This window comes from Mytilus edulis, chromosome 11 (assembly GCF_963676685.1).
Source record: "Mytilus edulis chromosome 11, xbMytEdul2.2, whole genome shotgun sequence".
Classification (NCBI taxonomy): Eukaryota; Metazoa; Mollusca; class Bivalvia; order Mytilida; family Mytilidae; genus Mytilus; species Mytilus edulis.
This window is the reverse complement of record NC_092354.1, coordinates 16,111,347-16,132,606: the sequence shown is the minus strand read 5'-3', so window position 1 is coordinate 16,132,606 and position 21,260 is coordinate 16,111,347. Positions and strand designations below refer to the sequence as shown.

At 31.1% G+C, this 21,260-nt stretch overlaps 1 protein-coding gene across 21 annotated transcripts in view; it reads left to right on the top strand.

Annotated features, from left to right (window-relative positions):
* LOC139495223 (receptor-type tyrosine-protein phosphatase epsilon-like) overlaps nt 1-21,260 on the top strand; it is a 61,182-nt gene that overhangs the window by 26,522 nt on the left and 13,400 nt on the right. For 9 of the 21 annotated variants that reach the window (XM_071283468.1, XM_071283466.1, XM_071283456.1 and 6 more), the window contains exons 3-11: nt 698-818; nt 4,482-4,549; nt 5,575-5,915; nt 7,138-7,225; nt 7,820-7,926; nt 8,555-8,591; nt 13,629-13,723; nt 15,431-15,556; nt 17,023-17,070. In XM_071283468.1, the coding sequence (XP_071139569.1) occupies nt 698-818; nt 4,482-4,549; nt 5,575-5,915; nt 7,138-7,225; nt 7,820-7,926; nt 8,555-8,591; nt 13,629-13,723; nt 15,431-15,556; nt 17,023-17,070 (1,031 nt within the window). Of the gene's footprint in view, nt 1-697; nt 819-4,481; nt 4,550-5,574; nt 5,916-7,137; nt 7,226-7,819; nt 7,927-8,554; nt 8,592-13,628; nt 13,724-15,430; nt 15,557-15,969; nt 15,982-17,022; nt 17,071-18,830; nt 18,867-21,260 lie in introns of all 21 variants that reach the window. The other 12 variants (XM_071283469.1, XM_071283464.1, XM_071283453.1 and 9 more) reach the window with 3 other exon arrangements.

Here is a 21,260-nt window from a genome sequence, read left to right as displayed (position 1 = left end):
TAAGTTAAGCAATTAAATATGTATTAGTTATTATCGTAATTGCTTAATATTTTCCATTTCCGAATATATAAATATGTTATTTTTAAAGACGAAAAATATAACCAACATTTAGCTAAGTTGAAAATTCAGATCAAAGCGTAAGTGCTTTCTAGTCTCGATTTTCCTTACATTTAAGAAAGTTGGGCACACGTGATTATTTGAAGATGTATTAGCGGTATCTCAACTTTTGACGAAGTCTTAAAAGTAAAGGTCAATGTGGTGCTTTACTAGTGTCGGACAGTATTTATTGATCTTTGCAAATAACGTAGATCGACTCTGACCTCCCATTTATATCTATTCCGAACTCCATTCTTCTGGTTTGCGATAATATTTTTCTTTCTATCATTATTTGTTGATTAAATAAAGATGTTTTACATTCATTATCATGTAAGGCAAATCGTTCTTTCGTTAAGAAAATACATCTTTAATAACAAATGTGTTATGTTATATTAAATTAAAAAAAAATGGAAAATGTTATTCAGTTTCCTTGGAAGCAAATCTAATGTGTATAATATTCACTTAATTACAAAAACTTGTATTTTGGATTTTTGTTTTCAGTAGAACAACGTTTAGCAATAATCAATTATTTGGTAAATATTCATGCTTATTTTTTAATATATTATCATTATTTCATTTTTATACTGACATTTTAACCTAGGTACAACCATTGAAGATGATACTGAAGTAGATATAGCCATTGTAATTGGTGCAACGATAGGTGGCGCTGTAGTATTGTTGATCATCATGATTATTGTATGTTGCCACTGTCTTAGAAACAAGTGAGTACATAATCATCAGAGAGAACAGGATCCTTGTTGAGTCCAAAAGACTATATGTCCTCATGAGACTCGTCAATGGTACCAGGCTTAATATTTTGTACGCAGGACGCGCTTAATGTCTACATAATATTCATCAAAGATACCAGGTTATTTTTTGTGTACGTCAAAATGTGTTAGACTTACCAGTGGTATTCGAATCAAATCATATTAATTAAGGACAAAATCGAATACAGAGTAAGAGAATTAAAAACGAAAACTTAAAAAAAAATTGCCAAATATGACTGAGAACTCTTTGTCTAGATTTATTCCAATAATTCAACATTTGATAAACAGTCAAATAAGCTTAGACGTAAAATCATTTGGAATAATAAGTAAACGTACAATTGTGTATAAATAAAGGCAACAGAAGTATACCGTTGATCGAAATTCATAAATCGATAGAGAAAAAACTAATTCGAGTTACAAACTAAAAACTAAGGGAAACTCATCATATATAAGAGAACTACGACACAACAGAAACACAACATTAAAATGTAACACACAGAGAAACGAACTATAATATAACAATGGCCATTTCCCTGACTTGGTACAGGGCATTTATAAAAGTCACAACATGTTTTCGAAGATAGAAATTTCTTTGATTTTCACTTAAAAGAACATATAATGCCGCTTGTTTCTACTTTTTAAATGTTTAATATTTCCATATCTAAATGCTTTTTATAGCGTATTGCACGGTTTTGATTTAACTGTAACCTGACATTATTAATATATGTGTCCTTTATCTTTTGTTGAATAATTATCTGATTTGTATTCATACCGTATGTACTTTTTTATATCAAAGTACGTTTTTGTATTTTTGTGACATAAACCTTTGACAAAAATATTAAACGGACGGTATAAGAACAGTTAAATTACAGAGAATGAAAAGATCATGAGTTTACAAGGACAGTATAAACTATTAGTTTTGAAAACATAAAAAATATTTTATATTAAAAAGGCATATTTTGTTGCCTTATTATATTCTTTATAATCGTACCTCATTTCCATATTTTTTATCATAATAGATTTTTGCATTTTTGATAAATAATACTTCGGTACAGATATTAAGGGGGTAGACCTTGGTTCAGGGAGATAACTCAATAAATCAGTAATGCGTTTGTAAAAGTCAAGTTTCATCAATGTTTTTTAAGCATTTACCTGAAACAGAGTGGAAATAATCTATGTTACCTAGAAGCTTAGAATATATTTATGAAAGTGGTTGACACAAACATACTGATGATTTTATGAGTTATCTCCATTAACCTAGGTCTACCTCCTTAAGAGGACGGTATAAAACAATTAAATAACAGAGGATCAAAAGTTCAACACTTAAAAAAGGCAGACTTAAACTTTCACTGTTGGAAAACTTTCAAAATATTTAACATGGAAAATTCACATTTTTACTTGTTTCATTGTTGTCATTTCACGTCATCTTATTTTTATATCAAAATGTATTTTTGTGTTTTTCATAAGTAAAACTTTGGCACATATAAAAGGTGTGCTTAAAACAGTAAAATAAGAAAAGATCAAAAGTTCATAAGTTTATAAGGAATACTATAAACTATCACATTTGGAACAATTTCAACTATTTAACATTGAACAAGGATTAACATATTTTGGAAAATACACAACCATTATAGTATGTAAAAGTTGAATGACCATTTACGTTGCGGATAAATACAATAATCAACTTCATCAACACATAAAGAAGATTTAACATGCAAAGCGACGTGTGTGTTCGAAACTAAGATACTCAATGCTCCTTTTCGATCTTTTTATGTCCTTTTATTTTTTTTTCCTCGAGTGCTACTGGTCAGGATAGTACAGGTTAAGTGCGTCTATCATACAACATTTATTTTAATCTTGGTACATGTATCTTGGATGATACTTTATTGGATAGTTTTTGTTTTGTTTTTAAACTTCCAAAACTGATGTATAAAATCATCAGCCTGGTATCCCTGCTCTCGATCAAACGCCATCACATTCGTAAAATCAAAAGAATTAAAAACTATGATACAAATACCTATAGCACGAAACTTAATTAAATGTAGGTGATCTGTACATGTGCCTGTCACTTTATTCAGTGGTTATCGTTTTAGCGGATTATCATATTTGTTTTTCGCGTATTGATTTTAACATAAACCAGGCCGTTAGTTTTTTCGTGTAAGTTACTTATAATTGTCATTTCGTGGTCAATTATTGTCTTTTTGTTGTCGGGATTTACAAGTACCCGGCCACGTCCACTTGTATTTTTTGTGCATCTGATGAGTTAAGCCGTTTTCAACTGATTTTTATAGTTCGTTCTTATGTTGTACTGTTAAACCACTATTCCAGGTAAGGGGAGGGTTGGGATCCCGCTAACATGTTTAACCCCGCAACATTATTTATGAATGTGCCTGTCCCAAGTCAGGAGCCTGTAATTCAGTGGTTGTCGTTTGTTTATGTGTTACATATTTGTTTTTCGTTCATTTTTTTTTATATAAATAAGGCCGTTAGTTTTCTCGTTTGAATTGTTTTACATGTCATATTGGGGCCTTTTATAGCTGACTATGCGTTATGGGCTTTGCTCATTGTTGAAGGCCGTACGGCGACCTATAGTTGTTAATGTCTGTTTCATCTTGGTCTCTTGTGGACAGTTGTCTCATTGGCAATCATACCACATCTTCTTTTTTATATTGTTTTTTTTTGTGGAATTTATCCTGCTCACTGTTGAATGGTGACATTTATTTGCAAAAGTCATTTTGTCTCTGGTGCAGAGTTGCCTCATTGACATTCAAACACATCTTCTTTCTTTCATTGTTACTACTAATGAAAAGATTACCATCCATTAAAACAATAAAATTCATTTTTTATATATCTAATTGATGCACTATCTAGTAAAGGAGTAGGTCCGGTAAGGACCGATTTTGGCCTCAAATTTCAGGTTCATCCTACGAAAGATTTTGACCACTTTTTAAACACTTAAGTGTCTATTTCATTTGAATCAATTAGTTTATGTGAAAGATTTTAACTGATTTAGTCATTAAAAACGACCCGATTCAAGCTCAAATATGAAAAATCTACCAAATATACCGAAAAATGTCACTTTTCAGATGGTTTTTGTCAAAAATGAAAAATGAGTGTTCATCCTCAACCTTTATATATGTTATGTATTATCATAAAATACAACTTACATTTCAATATTAAGGATGAACACGAATGCGGCCACTTTCGTTTCATACGAAAACCGTCTAAAATTTAACTAAAATGCTAGAATTGTGAAGATTTCAGTAATTTAGCATGACTTAATGGTGCTAGTACCCGATATATGTGCATTGTATTGTCAAAAACAGCCCATATTTATGTAGCAGAAGCATTCTACTGTCCAATAAATAACTAAAAGTTTACATTTTAACAATTTTGTAAAACTGCTATATTTTGGGGCCAAAAAAGGGTCTTACTGGACCTACTCCTTTGTAATTAATGTGCATTGCCTCTGACTTTGACTTTTTTCTTTTTGTTACTAAACATCGTTATCCACAAATAGGACTAGCCCTAATTTGACCTCACAGTTCCTTTTATCGGTTTACAAAACCATGACGTAATGACTGCATGTTGCTAAAAAAAATGATATTTTGGTTTCAGGGACAGACATGATAGAAAAAACGGTAGTGATGATGTCTTAACACCTCATTCAGATGAATCTTTGGAAGGTCAGTCATAATTTAACATTTTGTTGAATATTGAAACAATTGATGTTAATAGTTTCTTATATAGGAAGGTTTACGTTTTTTCCCGATTGTTCGAATTCACATTTACCTAAATAATTTCGAGATTAAACTAAATTGGACCTGTTGCTCATGTTGCTCGAAATTTGCTATGCTACATCAACTCCAGTTGAAAGTATAAAATAATATCAAAACCTTATAAATTGCATGCATCCATTATGTCTACGCAATGCTGAAAATTTAGAATACAACCATGTATAAGAATCGAAACAATGTTAAAGCTATGAAAAGGACATAGATAAATAGCCAAAGTAAACTTTGAATTTTATCGGTAACCGAAAGTTATGAGGCTCCATAACAATTTCCTTGCCAAAACTATAAAAGACCATTTAATGCGCTAGAAACTAAACTACAAAGATTTGTATAGCTAGTGAATTATATAAATATAGAAAAGAAAAAAAAAACAATCGAAGTTATAGAAATACATTAAAGGAACACCCCGCCACATTATGTATGTATGTGCCTGTCCCGAGTCAGGAGCCTGTAATTCAGTAGTTGTCGTTTGTTTATGTGTTACATATTTGTTATTCGTTCATTTTTTTTAATATAAATAAGGCCGTTAGTTTTCTCGTTAGAATTGCTTTACCTTGTCATTTATGGGCTTTTAATATATGACTATGCGGTATGGGCTTTGTTCATTGTTGAAGGCCGTACGGTGATCTATAGTTGTTAATTCCTGTGTCATTTTTGTCTCTTGTGAAGAGTTTTTCTTATATATATACTTCATACAACCATTGATTGCGTCTGCTAAAAAAAATATTTCAAAGACCGGTATGTTTGCATACGTATAAAAGTTCGTAGCCAAAATTATTTTAAGATCGTATTGAAATTCATTAAAGGTCGAATTTGCCTTTGGGAGTATAAACATCGATTTCCTAATAGTTTCTTAATTTTTATTTAAACAAAAGATGACATATCATTCATTAAATTTGTTATGGTTTGAAATATAGGAATAGACAATCACCAGTTTGGTTATGATGAAATCAAGAAAGACGATTGGGTGATGCGTAATACTATACGCTATGATACTTCAAAACAAAATGGAACCCTTAAACCACGTGGTGGAGAGGCAGACGCACATACGGATTATTACGATTTCCCGCCACCACCACCTGAACAAACTGTTGCAGACATAAATTCAATTTCCTTCACGACAGAAGGACTTCCTCCACCACCTTTAACAGTGCATTTCAGTGACTTTGACGGACGAGAAGGCATTCAGGTAGAGATGCTCCCCCAATATGTAGAGTACATGCTGCATAAGGACAACGCATTCGAGTCTGAGTACGATGTAAGTTTGCAACTTTTATATGTAATAACACGAGCAACACCACGGGTGTCATATGTGGAGCAGGATCTGCTTACCCTTCCGGAGCACCTGAGATTTTTTTTGCAATAGATTTTTTATCTGTAATAACATGAGCAAGACGACGGGTTTCACATGTGGAGCAGCTGAGATCACCACAAGTTTGTGTCGTGTGCGTGGTGCAAAGTCTTTAGTTTTGTATGTTGTGTCGTTTGTACTATAATTTGTCTGTTTGTCTGTTTCTTTTAAAGCCATATCATTGTCAGTTTATGTTCGATCTAGGAGATTGAATATCTCTGTGGTTCGTTCGCCCCTCTTTTAATTTTATATTTTTTTATTTTAGCTAAATATTTAATTATAAGCTATCAATATGAAAAGTGCATTTCAAACATTTACGGATAACTCTAATGAAATATACATATATTAGTATATGATTCTGGATTATGTTTATCAGGTAATCTTTTTCAAGGGTAAATTGAGTAAATAAATAAATAGTTTAAGGGCAGCAAAACTCTAAGGGTGCTTTCCGAAAGCTCCAACAGATCAAGTTACAATCTTAGTTTGCATGAGCACAGTCACAACAGTAAATAAGCAGGGAAAGCAATATAGTTCAAACAATTTCGACAAAATGAGCATGATAGTCTATCAGTAGTGCTAAGTATCTATTGATGGTAAATAAAAACAGGGTACCGCTTTTTTGTGGACAGCTTGTACGAAATACAGAATTTTCAAACAAAAAATGGTGTAAATAGATTAGCCTAAAGGGTTCATGGTAAACAAAAAGATTTTTGATTTTAATTTCTTGTGTATAATTCGGAGTTAAGTATAACGTCCATTATCACTGTATGCATAAATGTTTAGTGGCCAGCTGAGGGACGCCTCCGGGTGCGGGAGTTTCTCTCTATATTTAAGACCCATTGGTGGCCTTCGGCTGGTGTCTGCTCTATGGTCGGGTTGTTGTCGTTTTGACACAGTCCCCATTTCCATTCTCAATTTTAAAATGAGTTTCAACCAAAGTCAATTCCCATTGCCATGCTGATGTTCCAAGATATTATCGAAAGTTGCAATAATGAAACAAATGTTGGATAACGTTTGTTGATCCAATTTATACTAATTACACGTTTTACCATGCAAAAAAAATATCAAATGAGAAGATGAAACAAATGAAATTTTCACATGAAATTATTTGCTTACTTTGTATTTTTAGGGTTTACCACATGGACTAAAACATCAATATGACGTAGCTTTAAGACCTGGCAACAAACGGAAGAACCGCTACAAAAATATTTATGCCTGTAAGTCGACTTAATAAAATAAATAGTGAAAAATGTAACAAATAAAACACTAATAGTAACCATAAACTATGGTGGTAAGTTGAGAGGCACTTAGTCAATTTCAATTGACCACTGCAAGGCAATTGAAGAAGCATAATTTGTGGAAAATATTTCAAAGAAACATTATAAGTAACTTTTTTCATCCACAAACCAATTTTACCATACAGCTGCACAGTAATGTAATGATAATGTTTTAGTTTATGTAATTCATGTATTTAGACGTAAAACAATGTAATCTCAACAATGTTAAAAAAATTGTCAAGATATATCAAGAAAAAAACTTTATAAATTTCTATGCGACGGAAGTGCTTTTCTGATTTTACCTTCATCAGGAACGATTCATGTGAAATTTTAAAGACAAGTGGTGTTATAATTCGGAAAATATTTATCTACAAAAGGGTTCATAAAAATAACCTAAATCAACTTAAGTCTTCTTTATCTGAGGGAACATGAACCGTGTTTCTTAACATACTTGAAATGAAATTAAAATGTTGATTGATGTTTTTGCTGAGTTCCTAAAAAAAATAATATTGATACTTTTTTATAATTTTTCAGATGACCATTCCAGGGTAGTTTTACAACCAGAAGTTATTGATTCTGAAGATGGAAGTAGTTATACAACGGTTGATAACTCTGATTATATCAATGCGTCATATTTTGATGTAAGTATTTCGCAAGGCAGTCAATTGGAAATAATATATAATTAACACACAAAACTTTTCATAAAAAGAATGTTTCTTCCAATTATTATTCCAGTTGTAATATATGGATGTTGCTACCATTTCATTAAGCAAAGGTCATCACTGGTTGGTGTTTGGTAAAATTGCTTGAATTAACATAGTACTGCCCTGCAGTATATAGCAGGGACATTATATCTTTGTTTAATCCATAATAAGCTATTATCAATCTTAGGAGGAAATAATTGACATAGCAAGAAATACCTCTTTGAGTTTTTATACTGATTTAAAATAATTAACAACACAAACCCCATTCATTAACCTCGCCATGTTGATGTAGTATACCTTAAGATTCATATACTATTTCAGGCAGAGTTGCTTTGATACGATAAATGAATTTTAGTCAGTATTGTCATTTGTAAATTTCTCACAGTAGATTCGTTATACGTCTTTGCTATTGTGTCAAGTTCCTAAACAAAACGACAAAACTAATACTTTTGTTCCCCTCTTTACCTATATGAACATCTTTATTGCTATTTATACTCATAGGTATTATTTAAGATAAAGAAATTTATCTAAATATAAATATAAAACATGTTCATATTTCATACAGGGTTATCAGGACCCAAGAGCTTATATTGCATGTCAAGGTATGTTACAGTATTGTTTTACACAGAATCGATATTGTTCTTTTTGATATTTTTGAAATATAGTATCTCCTCATGTTACTTAGTCATTATTCCTGTGTAAGAATTTTAGAAACTCATGAAACTTTAATGTTCTAACAAAGAAAATGTGATAACATTTAATAGGGAACCATACGTTGATTTACTTAAAAGAGCGACGAAAGATACCAAATGGACAGTCAAACTCATAAATCGAAAACAAACTGACAATGCCATGGCTAAAAGTGAAAAAGACAAACAAACAACAGCACACATGATATAAGATAGAAAACTTAAGAATAAACAACACGAACAAAATGCACAATGACATATAGGAAAACTGAATACACTCTCTTTTTTCCGATTGCCAAACCTGTTTTGAACAAACGGTTTACTCTAACGGAGCACCTGAGGCCATTAACATTTTATCATGGGTTGATGTTCCTCAGTCTTATGCTTGTTGTTGTGTTGTCCGTTGCACTTTGACCTTTGAGTTTTTAATGCACTGTTAGTATTATCTCAAGTTGATTAAAATGCAAGGATCACTTCGGTGTTGACATGAATATCAATAATGTGGTCATTTTTATAAATTTTCCGTTTACAAAACTTTGATTTTTTCAAAAAACTAAGGATTTTCTTATAGTACTGCAACTGACATCGAAAAAGACGCTTATTTAACGAGTTTAATGGTCCGGAATAACACACGGCTGCAAATTGTTTTAAATGATAGAATAATATCTATATTTTAATTTCCGTCGGGTCGTAAAAAGTTTCTATGGTCACATTTTTGTATTTTATTCCTTTAATGGGGGTACCCCTCAATTTACGGTTTTGGGTAGTTACCTTAAAATCCAAAAATATATTTTTTAGTTAAATTTCCCGCTATTTTCGTAAATATTTTCTATGCACATATCATCAAAGATCATCGGAATGATGAAGACATAAATATTATACCATCTCCAAGTAAAACTTTCAAACTTAAAGTTGGCTGTTTTTTAGATAGAAATTTAACGCGTTTTTCTTTGAAAACGAGAAAACATATGATTCAAAAACAGTATTTGACATTTGAGAGGACACAACATATTATTACGATACTGCATGCAAATTTTGTTGGACAAATTCCAAACAATTTTGTCAAAAACTCAAAAATAAAAACATCATTTGTACCTTTTTTAATTACGGAAATTTCCTATCCGTCAATCAGCTCCACCATATATTTTTTCATTCACAATCAATTTGATAGTTTCGATGTGATTATGTAGATTTTGTAGGAAAAGTTAATTTATTTTTGAGTGATTTGAATATATATAGTAGTTCTTTCGTGTATTTTCTGTAAATAAGTTATATTTTTGTTAATAAAATTTTGACTTTATATAAAAGTTAACCAAATCCTTCGGATAAGAGGTTTTTCCGGATAATGACTATAGTTGACATTGTGTGAAAATACATTATATGTCAATGTTTAACCTCAGAGCAATTAATATGCATGCAAGTGGTCGGGGGAAAAGTACTATTGAAGTTTCGCAGAGATTTGGTGTGTGACAAGGTAATGCTAAAACCAACTTCTCTTGATATTCTGCTTTCCGTGGGCGAATCATCAGTGATGTTATGAGACTTGCACCAGAAGGCAAAATTGGTGCGTCTTTAAATTAAATTGATTGATTGATTGGTGGTTGCTTAAAGTCCAGTGGCAAATATGTCATGCATGTTCAGGACGAGAACAAGCTAACAATAAAAACAATAGGTACGTTTTGTCATAATAGAGGCCATTCGGGATGATGATCGGGAAAATTTAGACTGCCACTGGAAAATGATGGGATATTGGATTGGGACAGAAATTTTTCATTGCAACATGCCACCTACGGACCCCTTAAAGAGTTGATGCAAAGGTTTTTAATGTGCAAAGAACGTGACACTCCCTTTACACGAGGCAGCGGATTTAACGTCCCCATTCTGACCGGACGTGATTGCGAACTTGATACATCCCGCACAGCCAAACGGACGCCAAACTTCGTTTTACTGCCGGTCGGGGGAAGACCAAGTGACCATATTTCGTTTCCCCAGTCACCCTTGGGGAACTTTAAATTAGAAACAACAGAAATCCATATATGTGATCAAACTGATCGACATGTAACCTCACAACCTGACACTTTTATACGATCTCGCGCTCAGTTTCTTCCTTGTAGTTTGGATATGAAAACAGGGTTTTTGTGTAAAAGAAAAACCTTTAAAAAAACCCAGAAAACTACGCAAAACTGAGTCCTCTAAACGTGTTAACAGTCTTTTAAGTTGTGCTTATTAATGTGAGTAATCATTTATCCATGCATAACCAAGTACTTATTGGAGTCAACACCTGTGCAATTAAGTAAAACAGTCACTGAAAAAATAGAATTTGAACTTGCTGTCAGTTCATTAATAACGATTGTTAGTGATGTGATTTGTTTTTCCATAAGAAAAAGCCTTTCTCATGCATGTAGCACATCCTCTATATATACCGATCAATTTTACTCAAGATTGTCTCTGATGCTTACCAAACGGCCAAACTCCAGAACTAACTAGATATTGTGACACCTTACAATTCAGGCACAGTGGGGCCAAGGGATATGAATTATAGAGTTTAGCTCTGAACTCAATTTAGGGGATGCCATATCTGCTGCAGGAAAATTGAAGTCTATATTAAGATTTTCAGAATTACACCATGGTGTGTCTGAAAATATCAAGGATACATTAAAAGAAGAACAATTACTTCATCCTGCCACCAGACTGAGTGGTCTTATGAGCTATGTCCTCGTTTTGGTATTTCTATGGAAATGATGCCCGCATAGCTTGTTAATAGATATAGGAAGATGTGGTATGAGTGCCAATGATACAACACACCATCCAAGTCACAATTTATAAAAGTAAACCATTATAGGTCACGGTCCGGTCTTCAACACAGAGCCTAGGCTCAAAAGTTCATTTGATAGTTAATCGATGAAAAATAACACAAAGGCGCTTCTGAACCGTATATTGTCCCTAAAGATAACAAAAATTCGTAAATGTATGGCTATTAGAAAATCAATCGTTTCTGTAGCAATTTCGCCCCTTTACATTTGGGACTGGCAGTGCAGATACATCATGCATATGCATATGGGAATATGGGTCACGAACATTGATCGAAACTTTGTACTCACATTTCTTTTGTGTTTCCTATGCAAAGGGAAGACTATATCTGACGAGTTTGACCAAATCATGACGGTATTTACGCTCCAGATAGCATTTGTACTAAAAAAAAACTGTGTTTGCTTTGAACAAACTCTGTCCTGCGCCGAATTTGTTCTTATAAAAAAGGGAAGTGTCTTGTAATGCTAATACGCGTACTGAATCCGCATATGATGACTAAGAGATTGATTCATGTCCATATTTTATGAATACTTGAGCTATTGTGTGTCGCTTTTAAAAGTTATATAAGGATCATGACTGAATTTGAATTACAACATTAGAAAATTGGCATTGCATTGTATAATTTTTCATCCTTCCCTTAAAAAATCAATGAGTTAACTTTTTTACCAGGATTATCCACTAAAAAAATGTTCATGCACCAAACTGACTTTGTTTTACACTCAATTTCGCCTCGGGTGACTATAGTATATTTTGTGTTATTACTTCTCTGTCCAGACTTTACAAATGCACAATATGTATTTATCTATAACTAGATACTAATTTTCACAAAATACACAACCTTTAAGATGCAAAATTAAAAACACTGTTTCAGCGCTTGAATATTGTTTTTTTCAAAGATAGAAAAAATATTGAAATAATTTGATAAACTGGTGTTTTTTCCTTAGAAAATAATTCTGTAATATACTATAGTGAAATACTATACACAATATGAAAGTTTATGGATGTGAAAAGGTCAAGGCCACTTCTTCTTTTGCTATGTCTTGAATGGAAAAAAATCAGAAGGTTCCAAATCAACGCCATTTTGTAATGGCAGCTCTTCATATAATTAGTCAAACTTGTCGTTTTAACATCGTTTATAGCATATGCTTATGGTTGAATCGTTTTTGTAGCATTCTATTGAATAAATATCAGAATATTTCTCCTTTTTGTTCTTGTGTTTGAAATATTGATATTTTTTGGTCTGACCTTTGACCTCAATTTCACAAAATTGTGACCACTCTGGATTTTTACGACCCAACTTTTCTTATTGTACACGTTGTTCTCTTTCCATCGATATATAATTTAGGTGTGTGTTCTTCCGGACCATTGAAGTTTTAAAAAATGAACTCTGGTTGCAGTACTATTATCCCAGGCATAGATTACCTTAGCCGTATTTGGCACAACTTTTTGGAATTTTGGATCCTCAATGCTCTTCAACTTTGTACTTGTTTGGCTTTATAAATATTTTCATAGGAGCGTCACTGGTGAGTCTTATGTAGAAGAAACGCGCATCTGGCGTACTAAATTATAATCCTGGTACCTTTGATAACTATTTGATAACACTTCGTTTAAAGTTCTGTTATGGTAATTATAACAAATTTAATGAAATGTCTGCCTTCAAATTGTTGAAGTCGTATATTATTCAGACAAAACCAGAAGTTCCCGAAAATTCTTTTAAACATAAAGTACAACGAAACATTTTCGGATCCCTGTAGCCAAAGCTAGGACACATGATGTATATTTTAGGTTGCAGTCTTGTAATTGACTGCTCTATAGGCTTACATGCAAAACAGCTGATTTTGAAGATAAAAAATGCTACATAGAAAAAAAATTTCATGTTCATATCATGTATGTACTAATGTGAAACTTTCCTGGATTGATATCCCTAAAAGGTGCAAGATTTTTTTTAAAGTCTATATATATGTTTCAATTCAGCATAAACCTATAATCAAACAGAAAAAATTGGGTTCAGAAAAAAAATTCAGAAAAAAATGCACTATTTTGTTTCCCTCCATGTTTTGACATGCACCGGAAACTGAAGTTGTAATACAAGACTGGTACCTTTTATCTGATTGGTATCTTCGGCCTCTTGTTTTAAAGGTCCGACAGACGAAATGGTAGATGACTTTTGGAGGATGGTTTGGCAGCTGAGGATACAAAATATTGTTATGCTAACAAACCTTATAGAACTTGGGGTACGTACAATACCATAGTATTCACATTTAAATAGGATCGTATCACAAGAATGTGTCAACAATGAGATATTTAACAAAAATAATACATCTGCTATTATCATCTTTAAGTAATATATGAATTAGTGTACGTCCATAAATGTTTCTTACATAAAGGTTCGTGCTTGTTTTTGTTCTTTTATGTTTTTAAGAATGAGTTTGACAAAAATCTAAAAGTTACATCTACTATAATAAATGTGTTATAGATATCATGACACTAGGTTAAATTCTTTCTTAATTGAAATGATTACTAAATTCCATCTTATATACAAAAGCTTGCTACTAAAAATATATATATATACAGGGTGATGTTGAGGACGATTACCAGGAAGAGGTAAACTTATTCGATTTCTAGTGGCCATCCAGCATGTAGATCATTGCTTAAAACTCATTAATAGCCTCCCAATCAGATCCAATAGTTTACAGTGAACTAGGAATTAATAATCACGATTATTGTAAAAAAAAAAGCATGGTTTTAATCAAATGTTACGTGTTTTTCTTCAACATATTATCTTACTATATTAATCTATATTTTGGAGGGGAAAATATTCAGATTAATAAAATAATGTCAACAGTTTTGTTAGAATATACCTTTTTTGTTGTCATTGAGTATCTTTATGTGATTGAAACTAACACACAAAGAAGACTCTAGATGAATTTCTTTTTAAATGTTTGGTTTTGAGCATTCGTTATGAAAATAATTACATTAGATGTATGTTTCATTACAATACGTTATTCTGATTGGCTAACGGCACATCCTGGTGCAGTTGTATCACTCAATAAAACTTCTCATTCATGATGACACGAGGTCCCACAATAAAGTGCACAGGTAAATGAAATAAAAACTTGATAAAAGGCGTGTTTTCATGATCCTATAGGTAAAAATGTAATTATAAGTATTGAATGCTTTTTTTTGTAACTTTATAGGGTTGTAAAAGCGTTGACCGTGCGCACATTTTAAGTATGAAGCGCGGAAGCGCTTCATACAAAATGTACTTCGGTCAACGCTTTTACAACCCTATAAATTTACAAAAAAGAGCATTCAATTCTTAAGTAAGCACAGAAAAAGACATTTATAATGCGTTATTTTCATAATTTCTATTGTTTATTTGGGAAGAGTCTTCTGTTTTATTTTAAAATTATAGATAGATTTCCTCGAAGCTTTGCTATGATCTTTTTCTGACGATAATGGTGGATTTATGGTTTTATAGCTAGCTAAACCTCCCACTTATAAGGAAAGTTGTTTATAGTTCCGTAGACTAAAAATGCTTCGAAACAGGATAATATGTTTCTACATCAGATATATTCTGACTCTTTCAAACTACAGTAATTGCAATTTAAAGGAGATAATTCAAAATGTTATCTACTATCAAACCAGAAGTGCCACATATTTGCCGTGAATAAAAACAGAATCAGATTATGAAATGTCCACTCATTTGACACTTTTTCGCTTAATACTATTCTATCAATTTTCATAGTTGGAATAAATAATTCGACAATTTTAAGATTTACAAAAGATAAAGTGAGGAAAAAACAAAATACAAAACCAACTCCAATAATCAGATAAATACTCATCTTCTTTAATTGCTTTTTGAGATGGATGATAAATCCAAGGATATTTTCAATGCAGAAAAAAAACTGACTGTAAAACAACAATTATTTTATTTGCAGCAAATAAAGTGTAAGAAGTATTGGCCTGATGAGAACAAGACGGAGAGATTTGGTAACATATATGTGAAGTTTGATTATCAGGAAACGTTTGCTGACTTTATACTCACCAACCTTATAGTAACAAAGGTATGTTTTTGATATAAAATGTTTACTTATGATATGAAATGCAATTTCTGATAAAGCAATTACATGTATTGTAATCTAAGATTCGAAATGTAAGTTCTGTCTCAGTTACTTTATTTTTATTAATATAAATACTTTTAAACATGTTCGAAGGTCATAGAAACATTTTATATAATTATATAGTTTAAATTCAAATTCTGAGAAAATAATATGTGTATTTTTTAACATGTATCCCTTATCATGCTTATTGTATATGTGTATGAAAACGATCCTGATTAAATAACATACGTTTTATGACATTTCTTGTAGTAATCATGTATCTTGTAGTGGTCATTCTAGAAAAGAAACATGAGAAAAAAAAAAGAAATCGAAGTATATTTAAAAACATATGTGTTGTTATTTTGCCTTCATTCTAGAGTATTCTTCATGTGAGTGTTTACATGCGCACAAGAATGCGTATAAAACAACCAATCTTACCCTACCTACGTATAGATACAGCGCTTGTATAGTTAACCATAGGCAACTTAAAACTCACGAACTTCTGTCAATATGTATCGTATAAGCTAAAAGTATATCTATTATTGTTGTACCAATTATCGTTCACTGAATAACGACCCCGTGTCTAATTGAAAATAATACAGTAAAACTACAATTTATCTAATACTTGTCAATGTCTGTTTATTTTTTGTATAAAAGATGCACTCAAATATAGCTGGTTAATAACAGTTGAAAAATGTTTTTTTTTTATTATAAAAAGATATGTTTACTTATTCATAGGCCACTTTAAAACTCACCAACTTCTGTCAATATGTATCTTATAAGCTACAATTATATCTTTTATTGTTGTACCAAGTATCATTCACTGAATAAATTGTACATGAAAATTTAACATATTACGATAACCAGCCTCAGTCTTAATTGAATAAATTGTGCAAGGATTTACTTCACTCTATTTAATAATTGTCCGTGTTTAATTAATTTGTAATAACAAATACACTCAAATCAGGCTGGCTTACAGTTTCAAACTGGGTTTGAAAAATGTTTTTAAGATTTTAGATCAAACGGTCATCTGAGTATCTTCTTTTAATGCTTTAACCTCAAAGTCGTCGTTTCTCCCAAGAGTAATTTTAAATGTTTCGTAAAAATATTTTTAATATACTGCGGATTCATTATTATTAGTTAATTACCAATTTTCGTGGATTTCGTGGGTATAAAGTGACTACGAATTTAAATGTTCAACATATTGCAAATTCGCTTTATGAATATATGCATACTTTTAAAAAACCAAAAAATTAAATATCCACGAAAATGCAAGTTTTCCTCAATCTACGAAAATTTGTACCAATGAAATAAAACATGGCAAAATAAAATCAGGCATGGTAGCTTTTACAAAAAGCATGTAATTATGAATGCGTCTGATACCTTTAGAGAGTACGTAATAGAATTTAGTATTTTGCTTTCAAAAATAGATTGATCCTGAAAATACCAACGCCATCGACGATCAAACAACTACTGAAGTATACATATTTTTTTTTTCTATATAAACTCGTGAAGAATTTGTGTGTACGATATATGTTCTTAGAAAAATAAAATATTAGTAAATGAGATTAAAATATGTTACAAATCACCTCAAACGGACATGAATGTTAATTAATGTATAGATCAAGTACATCTTTTGACTTAGCTTCCAGTATTGTAAATTAATTTAAATAATTACGATGTTGTGTGCATTTGCTAATCTTAAACTAATTGGTTGCTTTTTTTTGGAAACGTGTTAATAAACATTGTATATTTTGGAGAGTATAATAGTTAATCTTTCTATAAGTCATTGACCAGAATGATGATAAAAAATATGACACACAAATTGTTGACGAGTTTATCGTACATGTTGGATTTGGTTTAAAATAATCGTTCAATGCTCTCTAAAAAAAATGCTTTCCATTTTAAATTTTATTTCATTAGCATATTATTTGGCAAATGTTTCCAAAGAAACAATATTAAAGAAAGTGATCGCTTTTTACCCAAAAATACATTTATTTTTATGTAAGTGAATTATAAATAGATCTTGTCCCATTTTTAATTTAAAGAAATCATGATGTACGTTAAGGGATCTCTCCTCGATCTGTTTATAATCACACTTAAGTAGAAATGTAAATAGAAAATGATATATATATTTTTTTAAAGATTCAATAATAAAATTTTCTGATATGATTTTATAAAATGTTCGAAAAAAAACATTTTTTTTTCAAAATTGCACTGCATAAAATCTCAAAAGGAATGAGATAGATTATATTTCTTACAATAATTCGTGTATCATTTCAATTTTCATGGAATTGCAAATTCAAAATGGAACGAGCAAAGAGCTTACTACCGGTGCTTAAGATAATAAAATAAATATGTAGAATATGTGGTTATTTGAAAAGCTTATTAAACAGTAGATAAGGGATGGTTTTATACATTTTGCAGATGACTAATATATATATATTTACAAAGCATGATTCAAATATATATTAAGCAACTATCATTCACCAAAAACATTTCACTCTTAACATTTCAATGGCGGACTGTTTTACTCTCTGCCAACAACAGCTTTCCTCAATCTCCATCAGTTTTTTTTTATTTCGTTGTGTAAATTAGTTTGTATTTTTTTTTTATTTGTTCTATATTGCCCTTTGCTCTAGTTTTGTTATGTATACCCTTCCCCTTCTTCAAGCCTGTGTAAATTTGTTTGTATTTTTTTTTATTTGTTCTATATTGCCCTTTGCTCTAGTTTTGTTATGTATACCCTTCCCTTTCTTCAAGCCTTTAAGAATGCAGATCATATAATGTTTCAATACACGTCAGATGTTAAATGTCAAATGTTATTTACGTAAAGGGTGAAACGCCAAATATAACACAATCATATTGAACTAACTCTAAATTTTCAATGAATAACATTGGGGGTAATAGCTGTTTCTTGTTGTTTTCGAATGAAGGCTTCAAATTGTTTAGTCTTTTTCTGTCCATTCAACAGTCGAGCTTTTTCCAGCTCTTCATTGCTATCAGAATTATTTACAATGCTGTACGCCAAGATATTTTGAGTTTAATATATATGGTATGAACACTTATTCATTTTAAAATCCATTGGACACATTTTTATTGCTGACCTGTATTCCATGTCCATTGCTGTTTTCCGCGCTTGTCGCCTTTATCATAGCTTTATCACCAAGAAAACAACTCATAATTGTCTGACTTGTTTTATAAAATTGTTGTGTTTATTTGGTTATCTTTTTTTTAGAAATCTCTCAGGTGGAAAGATAGCCGTGTACATGTTGTAAGAACCTCACGAATACTCACTAACATTATCTCTCGAATGAATACTTTCTATCGTATTTATTGCGTAAAAGTTTTTTTTACCTCATTGAATTATTGCTTTTTACAGATGCGTTTTGGAAATAATTAACCTTTATTACTTTTTAAGACTTTTTTGCTGAAATATATACACAGATAGTAGCTTTATTGTAGTTTAAAGATTAGAAATTAAAAAGAAAAATAGAAAAATTAAGGTTTTTAAAAGTATACATTTTATGGAAACTTACAAAAAAATGAAAAACCTTAGTTCTTGCTTATACTTATTTGTAAATGCGTTAAACATTGTTTTAACCTCTTAGGTAAAAGCAATTACTTGTACACAGTATATGTGTCAATAATCACTTTATTCAAGTTACTAGTATATCTTTGACACAGTTTGATAATCATAATAATTTGTCATCGATCGTTCTTATCCCAGTTAACGTCAGTAACGTATTTTTGTTTTCCGTATCCATTTGCGTAAATCAAAATTTAGTTTTAAATTTGTAATTTATCACCTGTAGTAAATTATAATGTTGTATTATGCAAAGGATAATGCAAAAAAGTAAAGTTTAAGGGAACATTTCAGCTGATTATTAACATCTTGGTTGAGGATATTGATAAAAACGTTATTTCTGTCCCGTATATTCACTTCTTCATCTTCAACATAGCCACCAAACATAATTCAGTTATATATGTTATGCTTGTTTATCTCATTGTTACCTTAGATGTAATTATATGCAATAACGTTGCATGTGACGCCATAAATATGCCTGAGCAAATACTCACTGGATAATAAACACAGACTTATTTACCCTTGCATGTAAATGGTGCTATACACTGGTATTTTAGAAGAAAATGTAAGCAGACATTTGTAATAAAATTAACGGTACCAATTTTCTTGCACCAGATGCGCATTTCGACAATACATGTCTCTTCAGTGTCTCATTTACATTCATGGCAATCGTTAAATTGTTTTCAAGACGTCAAATGTCATTAAAAATAATTGCTCTTGAGTCGAAGAAGATTGTATTGATAAAGCCAATCACAAAGGGCGTACAATAAGAGTAAAGTAAATAAGAAAATAGAAAAATGTCTAGGTCTGTTTGAATAATTCTAATGCTATATAGTTAACAAAGTTAACAGAATTATAATTTAGTACGCCAGACGCGCGTTTCGTCTGCATAAGACTCATCAGTGACGCTCATATCAAAATATTTATAAAGCCAAAGAAGTACAAAGTTGAAGAGCATTGAGGATCCAAAATTCCAAAAAGTTGTGCCAAAAACGGCTAAGGCTATCTGATTCTTTGCTGCATGTTAATTTCTTCGATTCAGTTATAAAATAACCACTGAAAATGCGATCATGGACAATGTGATAGAAATAGTAGTTGCAGATTAGTCCATACACTTTTAAAGAGATACATTTTTTGTTAACATACGGACTTTAGACAAGTGTTCATACCATATGATTAGCTTTTTTCACCCAATAATAGATAAGTTGTTTGATTTGGGGTTTTATTTTGGTTTTTTTATTTTTTTTTAGATATTTTGTTTGGTTTATAGCAATCATAATATTAAGCAATACTTTTTGCAACATTACAAATCGATAATGAAACTACTAAAACATCCCAAAGTTGTAAACCTAGTTAAACACAAATATATATAAGCATGACTACATATATTATCCCATGATAGTAGTTGTACCTACATTAACTGCTTTGATATCTTAGTATAGACATTATAGTAATGGAGCTGTACTATCTTTAGATTAGTGGCACTTCAATGTGTATCTATATTTAGCATTAAGTGAGTTGTGAAAAAATATAAAGAATAATGTATTTCATTATTAAAATTGATGGAGTTTTCTTTATTGACGGTAAAAATGGTAGTTCATATAAGTATATATCAATATAAGAAAATGTGCCATCTAATTGAAAGCTAAATGGATTTTCAAACATTTTTGTAGTACTTTATTAGTAGATGTTTCCTTAGATGCAAATAATCTTCAGATGACTTAGTGTGTAAATATTGGTGAATTCTCAACTATGTCTATCTTTCCTTAATCTAATCTCTCTCAAAGTCTATGCATTCGGTGATGGATATTCTTTAATTTTTGAAGAACCATTTAATACTATTAATATTCAAGAGTTTCTTTAAAACAATTTTGGCTTTTGTCTTTTCATATAAATAAAAGTTCATAGATTTCTAAAGCTGAAATTTTTTTTACACATTATTTTTTGGCTGATTCATTTATCTACATTTGTCTTCAAGTAAGTGGATATAAGAAGATGGGGTATATATATAAATGTCTTTACTGACGTTGAGCAGAAAAACTCATCCAAGATGACAGGCTAATAATTGTGAAACCAAACGTT